The 8,409-nt window shown below is 39.4% G+C and overlaps 1 protein-coding gene across 1 annotated transcript; it reads left to right on the top strand.

The window, feature by feature from the left end:
* Positions 1–5,986: 5,986 nt before the first annotated feature.
* Positions 5,987–8,077, top strand: LOC110518041 (uncharacterized). The gene is made up of 6 exons (XM_036957954.2): positions 5,987–6,083; positions 6,233–6,601; positions 6,756–7,106; positions 7,317–7,433; positions 7,581–7,630; positions 7,791–8,077. Exons 1-6 carry the CDS (start codon positions 6,044–6,046, stop codon positions 7,920–7,922), a joined length of 1,059 nt encoding a protein of 352 aa, XP_036813849.2. The 5' UTR covers positions 5,987–6,043; the 3' UTR covers positions 7,923–8,077.
* Positions 8,078–8,409: the final 332 nt, after the last annotated feature.

Below are 8,409 nucleotides of genomic sequence, written 5' to 3'. Positions count from 1 at the left end.
GAGGTGTTTCTTTTCAGGATCCGTCTCTCTGACACCATGTCCAGCAGTCTCTTCTACAGATTCAGGGGTAAGTAGAATTCCTTACGTTTTGTATTACCATAGAAATATGTATGGAAATGTTTATGTTAAATAATAACATATGGAATTGTTTCCCCCACCCACCTTTATAATTGTTTCTCACAGAACCCAGATGGTGACAGTCTCCATTACGTAGCTCTGAATCTGAGCAACAAGAAGAACAGGTCTGGAAGACAGAGAGGTCACATGGAGACAGTGGTGTATGCTGGGATCAGACAGTAGAACTGGATGAATGAAACAGTCAAATGAATTCTCTTTTTATCAACTCTCCCTTTATTAACATTATTATCTGTATTACTGTAACACATAATTACTGTAGCTACTTGAATTAAGTGCATTACTTCTCTGCCAAACTCATTTTAAATAGACTTGCTTGTGATAAGATGAATAAAGCATTTAATAGATGTAGAAGCTGGAGACGCATTATCTTAGTAAAAGGTATATTACCAGATATATTGTGAAAATATGAGTTAATATCTTAATCAGATTAGATTTTTATTTGGAAAACGTTGAGTTTGAACACAGTCTACAGTAATATTCTAGAGATTCAATGGGTTTATTGATCTTCTTGTCAGGATCAGGGTCCAGAAACATGACTGTGCTCCAGCAGCCTGTGTCTGAGTCAGTCCAGGAGACTCTGTGACTCTGAACTGTACAATACACACTGAGGCTTGTGTGGGAGACCACACTGTCTATTGGTTCAGACATGGCTCAGGAGAATCCCTTCCAGGATTCTACACCCATGGAGACAGGAGTGATCAGTGTGAGAAGAGCCCTGAGGCTGGGTCTCCTACACAGAGCTGTGTCTACAACCTCCCCAAGAGGAACCTCAGCCTCTCTGATGCTGGGACTTACTACTGTGCTGTGGCCCCATGTGGGGAGATACTCTTTGGCAACGGGACCATCCTGGACATTCAAGGTAAATCCCATTTAATATGTAAATATCCCCAACATTACTGTATATTCGTGCAAATGGCCTACTTCCAAATGATCTCATTCATTTGTCTCAAAAAGCTATACAATATCACCTTTAGCTTTTGATTCCATATTTTACTGTTTGATGATGATACGATATGAATTCACTGATACCCTTTCCACAGTTTCAGAGCATGATTCTTAGAATACGTGGACAACTACAAATACCTAGGTGTCTGGTTAGACTGTAAACTCTCCTTCCAGACCCACATCAAACATCTCCAATCCAAAGTTAAATCTAGAATTGGCTTCCTATTTCGCAACAAAGCATCCTTCACTCATGTTGCCAAACATACCCTTGTAAAACTGACCATCCTACCAATCCTCGACTTCGGCGATGTCATTTACAAAATAGCCTCCAATACCCTACTCAACAAATTGGATGCAGTCTATCACAGTGACATCCGTTTTGTCACCAAAGCCCCATATACTACCCACCATTGCTACCTGTACGCCCTTGTTGGCTGGGCCTCGCTTCATACTCGTCACCAAACCCACTGGCTCCATGTCATCTACAAGGCCCTGCTAGGTTAAGTCCCCCTTATCTCAGTTCGCTGGTCACCATAGCATCACCCACCTGTAGAACGCGCTCCAGCATTTATATCTCTCTGGTCACCCCCAAAACCAATTCTTTCTTTGACCGCCTCTCCTTCCAGTTCTCTGCTGCCAATGACTGGAACGAACTACAAAAATCTCTGAAACTGGAAACACTTATCTCCCTCACTAGCTTTAAGCACCAGCTGTCAGAGCAGCTCACAGATTACTGCACCTGTACATAGCCCACCTATAATTTAGCCCAAACAACTACCTCTTTCCCTACTGTATTTATTTTATTTTATTTATTTATTTACTTTGCTCCTTTGCATCCCATAATTTTTATTTCTACTTTGCACATTTTCCCACTGCAAATCTACCATTCCAGTGTTTTACTTGCTGTATTGTATTTACTTCGCCACCATGGCCTTTTTTGCCTTTACCTCCCTTATCTCTCCTCACTTGCTCACATCGTATATAGACTTGTTTCTAGTGTATTATTGACTGTATGTTTGTTTTACTCCATGTGTAACTCTGTGTCGTTGTATGTGTCGAACTGCTTTGCTTTATCTTGGCCAGGTCGCAATTGTACATGAGAACTTGTTCTCAACTAGCCTACCTGGTTAAATAAAGGTGAAAAGTGAAAATAATTCTCCATTTGATCCGAGTCCTACTGTTCTGGCCTTGATCATCTCCAACATCGTTCTGGGGATAGTGACCCTTCTACTTGTCTGGGCGCTGTGCAAGACTCAGAACAGAGATAGCAGAGGTATTACTTTATATCTAATGTATGTGATGTTATAGCTGATGTATCTAATGTTTCATGCATATCTATGCAATGTACATTCTGTAAATGTCCATCATATAAGCATTGTTAATTATCTACATGGGGTTAAAAAGAGATGGGATTGTCATACAAAATAATAGCTGGCATTCCTCTATTTCAGTCTCTTTGAAGGAAGGACTGATGTCCCAACGTCCCAGGGCAATCAGGTAAATTTGTCAACATTTATAAATATAGTATTTTTTCAGTTTTTATAAGAAACCAGCCATTTCACTTTCATTACAGCTAGTATTCAGCTTATTTATGCATTTTGTGTTATTAAGCTTTCTTGGAAGTAATAAGTAACTGTACAGTCACTGCACTAGATAAAGCCTTCTAATCTTTGTGATTGTTGTTCATTTTTCCACATTTGACCTGTCAGGTCATTGTAGTGGGTGTACAGTCTGAACAGTCATGTCTTTTGTAGAGTGTTTTCTTCCACAGGAGAATAGAAACATTATATAGTAGATCATGCTGTCATCATAATGTATTTTCTCATGGCTCCACCCCCCTCAGAATCAAGACAGTGACGTGTTGAACTACGCAGCTGTCAGTTTCACCTCCAAGAAGAAGTCCTCTTCTAGAAGAGTGAGAGAGAAGACCAGCAGAGAGGATGCAGTGTACTCTGATGTCAGATACCTTCAGCAGCAGTGAAAGATATCCCCACTGTCACAGACTACAAAAATAAGTTTTACAATTTGTAGCATAATAAAACTGCTTTTAGTAACAAAAATTACTATTTTCGATGTTACAAAGAAACTGTTGTTTTAACATTGTCTGTATGCTAGATGTATATAAAGATCCTGTAACGCCTTAAATAGCCATAACTTTTTACAGATTTTTATTGTAAGAAATCATATGATAGAGAATCCCATTTTTGCTCTATTACTATGTGTTTTTAACATAATAAACTGTGCATTTTTACGTTCTGTACATCTCTATTCTCTGTCTACAGTAAAACTCTGCGACCACATATACAATCTCATTAAAAGGAATAGCATTGTCTTTTTATTTAACCTTTATTTAGCTTTGTTTAGTCTAGATGACATACAAATTTATTTTTCAGGAGAGACCTGGTTCTCACAGACCATGAGAATCTCTTTGACTCCATATACCGCATAGATATATATGTATACGATTTACAATAGATGCTCTCTTTGTAAGAAGTGCAGTGTCAGTTCACACCCCCCATAAACGTAATGGACATATACCAGGAGCTGTGCCAGGCACGCCACGTCTGTTGACTCATCCAGCTGTAACGCATAGAAGTCACTGGCTTGTATGCGAAGCATTAATTATTTCACAACGTCTCCTGCCATGTCACTGTGTCGTGAAACAGTGTTGTTTGATGAAATCATTGTCTGTATAGTTTTTTTGGCCTTTTCCCCCAGCATTGTTCCAGCCACATCCCCAGCAGCAGAAAGAATTAAGTCCTCCACAATAGTATGTGGCTTGCCTGTCCTAGCCACTCGGTAGCTCACCATACAAGACTCTTCTAGCCCCTTCTTATTAATGGTATCTGTTGCTTTTATACATGTTTTACTATTCAAAAATAGTATTTATTCTCGCTCAAAAAACTCCCGTGGCTTATTGTTCAAATTGCCATGTTTCGTTTCTAAATGTCTGCTCAAGAGTGAAGGTTTCCCGTGAGAGAGTAACAGTAAATGCTAAATTGTAATTATTTAGCCTCCATGGCCTATTTATTGCCTTACCTCCCTACTCTTCTACATTTGCACACACTGTACACTATTGTGCTATTGACTGTACGTTTGTTTATGTGTAACTCTGTGTTGTTGTTTTTGTCACACTGCTTTGCTTTATCTTGGTCAGGTTGCAGTTGTAAATGAGAACTTGTTCTCAACTGGCCTACCTGGTTAAATAAAGGTGAAATAAATCAATAAAACGTTAATGTGATTGGATGTTAATTATTTGACTAGGCTACCTGTATTTGACCTTGTGTTGTTATTTTGCTGAACACTAGATGGTTTAATTTTATTTTTGGCAGTGAAACGAGGCTACGATTTTGTTGAATTATTTAAAAAAAAATTGAAACAAATTTTTATTTGGTGTACCCCCGACGGGGCATTGCGCGTACCCCTACCATAGACGTCTCCAACTCAGTTAGGCCACACATCTAAGTGGTACATGGTCTGGTGAAAGAATTGAAGTTAGAAGTTAAAACACAACTGTTTAATGGCTGCGGAGGAGTAGTTGCCTCTTTTGGCCTTTCTTAGTTTAGTTCTCTGTTTTGTGTATCAGTGATTTTTTTATAGGGTGACCCTGAGGGTCAAAGTACCCAGCAGTAGAGAATTGCATTATACTGATCACTTCAAAAAAAGACAAATAAAGAGTTAAACCAAAGTTGCCTCTGTCATGATGTTATTTGCCAATTGGTTTTTACTGGCTTGGCTTTGCACTGATCACAACCCCCTATTCCCGAGAAGTACATTTCAAGGAGGATTCAGATCTGTTAGATGAGGGGCCAGTGAGGGTACGCATCACTTCCTGTGGTGTGAGTGACAGCAAGGAGCAGCTCAGTGTAGAGTGAGACCTGCTGAGGTGAACATCACTGCATCTCTCATAGACTAACACTGGGGGATGAAATGTCCCTTATTCTCTCTCAATATGTCTCGCCAGATTTTTTTCCATCTGCCGACAGATAGTATGGGGAAAATATTTGTGTGTAAGAGTAAATGCCTGGGTGAGGGGGGGCTCTTTACATACCTCTCTTCATCTGGATGGTAAACACCAGACCCCTGCCTCTCAGTTAGATGTACAATGTCAAGAATACAAACCACAAGCTAATGTCATTTTCCAAACCCTAAACTGTGCAGGGTTTCTTAAAAGTATGGGTCCTGAGTTATTTGAATACATCTATAATCACACACTATTTATTCTTATTTAGGGTCGTTGGAGGTTGAATTTGGGTCATGAGAGGACAGTCAATTTCTCATTTGGGTCTCGAGTTGAAAACGTTTAAGAACCCTAAAACATTCAACAAAAGGACAAAGTGCAGATAAAGATTGAGTGTCTCAATAGTTTTGTTAACTCTCCCTTCATGAAAAAAACAAGGTATTGGAATCAAACAAAGGTCAGAAATTAGGCCAACAAAAATGTATATTATTCAATGCTATTGCTGTAACTAATGTCAGTATTTAATGTTGATGATGAAAATCAAGAGCCAGAAATGTGGCTTTTATGCAGTGGTGGGTAAATGTGCATTATGAATGATTATTTTAGCCTTTGGGCTGGGCTGGGTTGGAGTCGGTAGTATTAGCAGCACTAGAGATCAATTACTGTTTTCTGTCCAAACATCAAAAGAGAAACCATTTCAGTAAATGTTTCATTTCTCTCAAAAAACAAACAGTTGTATCAAGCAAATATTCGACTGGTTGATCCAGTAACTCTGAGTTACTTTGTAATGTCTTCTTAAAAAGTAACTCCCAGGAAGCTCAGACTATGGTAACCCAGAGGACACACTAAGATTGTAGTTGGCCAATAAAATCTCTAGTTTCAGTGTTCCCTCCTACTGCATGAAAGGTCCATGTAAAGTGCCATCCTATATTAGGTGCACATAAAGTGTCCCACTGTCAGACCCACAGACTATACAGTGCAGAAGGGACTAATGTTACAATGATGAATAGAGAAGTATTTTTGTTTTACATCAACTTGGGTAAGTGTAAGACATTTTAATTGAGTTCCTTTTTTTAATTTGTAGTATGTCGTTTGAATATGAGTGAAGTGGATGTTCTGTCTGTAATGGGTAGAAATGGTTTATCCATGTCTTTGTCTTTGATCCATTTTGTTTGTTTGCTTTGACAGTTTGTGCTTTCACCAAACCAAACGTAATCCAACCGACCCCTGTGATGGTTACTGAGCTGGGAGGCTCTGTGACTCTCACTTGCTTTTGTCCTAATGTGTCGGTGAACAGCTTTCATTGGTTCAAGCAGAGTTTTGGACAGGAACCCCTCCACATGGCATCATCTCTTTATGTTGGCCAAGATAATTATTATTCCAACAACTTTATCAAGGACTTTACTGAGACCAAACGTTTGGGTATGAGGAGAGGAGAATACAGCTGTAACTTGACCATATCCAAGACAGAGCCAGGGGACTCAGCTACATACTTTTGTTCCACTACAGACATCTATGAGCAAACATTTGGAGAGGGAACTGTTTTATTTGTCAAAGGTAACTAAACATTTGCTTCTTTAATTTCAAAATGTGTGTCCCTGTATGTTGGTATGTTTGTACAGCTGCTTCATCAAATGCTGCTGATGAATACATGGCTTTTCATGTTTTTCATCAACATCTTAGTTTTACTTTAGTTACTCACTCTCTTCAGACTCAGAGTCCAACAGCATGTCTGTGCTCCAGCAGCCTGTGTCTGAGTCAGTCCAGCCAGGAGGCTCTGTGGCTCTGAACTGTACAACACACACTGAGACCTGTGCAGGAGGACACAGTGTCTATTGGTTCAGACATGGCTCAGGAGAATCCCGTCCAGGAATAATTTACACCCATGGAGACAGGAGTGATCAGTGTGAGAAGAGCCCTGAGGCTGGGTCTCCTACACAGATATGTGTCTACAAGCTCCCCAAGAGGAACTTCACACCCTCTGATGCTGGGACTTACTACTGTGCTGTGGCCTCATGTGGGGAGATAATGTTTGGCAATGGGACCAAGCTGGACATTCAAGGTAGGTGATACGTCTGACATTCTGTTTTATAATAATCTACATAATCAAAGTTCGGATACTTTTGTTTTCCTACATCACTCAGATATCTTTGTATTTGAGAGAATAAAATATGACTCCGATCAGGCCGAGTCTTGTTGGTGTCTCTAACATTGTCATAGCTTTATCCCTCAGTGTCTGTGTCTCTCTCCATCCCTATTTGATATTTCACAGATGGTTGTAAGGAGGACCATCTTCTGTTCATGTATTGCCTTGGCGTAGCGTTGGGTCTGTGTGTCCTCCTCATCATTGTCCTTACTTGTGTTTTGTACAAGATGAGCAAGTGCATAGGTAAGCGACAATATTGTGCAAGATCCAGTATGCTTATCAATTGTTTGTACAGTTACATTAGTTGAAATGTTTTGGTCAAAATTGGTCATAAACGCTCTTCATTGTATTATGATAATGATTATATTGATTAATGTGTTTGATTAAAAGGAACCCACCTTCAGCCAAGTACTCCTGCAGTCCCCAGTCATGATAACCAGGTAACCTGATCTAACACTTGTTTAGTTGTTGCTGAATCAATGTATTTTTCCTTCAATCAAAATATGAAAATATACATTTTATTAGAGGATTGTTTCACTATTCCACAATATTTAGTATAATACCAAATATTTAGATTTTAATACTTGTTATTCCTCTCAGGATCAAGAGCCTGTTACTCTCCATTACGCCGCTCTGAACGTCGTCCACAAGAAACCAAATGCCGGGAGACAGAGGAGCGCCATGGAGACAGACACTGTGTTCTCTAGTGTGAGATACAAAAACATGGACTGAAATGTCAACCTGTCCTCTTTATTAATTTGCATTGATTCTGTGTTTTCTACACTGTATGTTTGATTGTGGCTTTTTCATTGTAAGTTACAATTACTTACATTGATACTGTTGTTCCATTTTGATCAAATAAAACATTCAACTACTTTCATAGAGAGGAATTGTTTGATTTTCATTCATATTTTCTCTGTCCTTAAATTTCATGCTTTCACCCACAGATTCAGTGTGCAACAACCATATCAAGCCTATGCTCATGTAAAAAAGGTTGGTTGGTTGTAAAATAACTGTAAATATGTATCTATTGCTGGTGTTTGAGCCTCTCAAACTGCCTTCTTTTAGCTGTATCCTGTATCTCAGATCTCTGTGGTGTTCTGACTGCCGTGAATAGATTATCCACTCACGTAAACTCAACTCTAACCCCCAGCAATGACCGTCAGTCCTCACCACACTCTCTTTTCACGCACCCTCAAAACCACCAACATCCATGTCA

This window comes from Oncorhynchus mykiss, chromosome 21 (genome assembly GCF_057628025.1).
Source record: "Oncorhynchus mykiss isolate SJ-2025 chromosome 21, ASM5762802v1, whole genome shotgun sequence".
Taxonomy (NCBI): domain Eukaryota; kingdom Metazoa; phylum Chordata; class Actinopteri; order Salmoniformes; family Salmonidae; genus Oncorhynchus; species Oncorhynchus mykiss.
The sequence above is the reverse complement of the archived record's forward strand: the minus strand, read 5'-3'. Positions and strand labels throughout refer to the sequence as shown.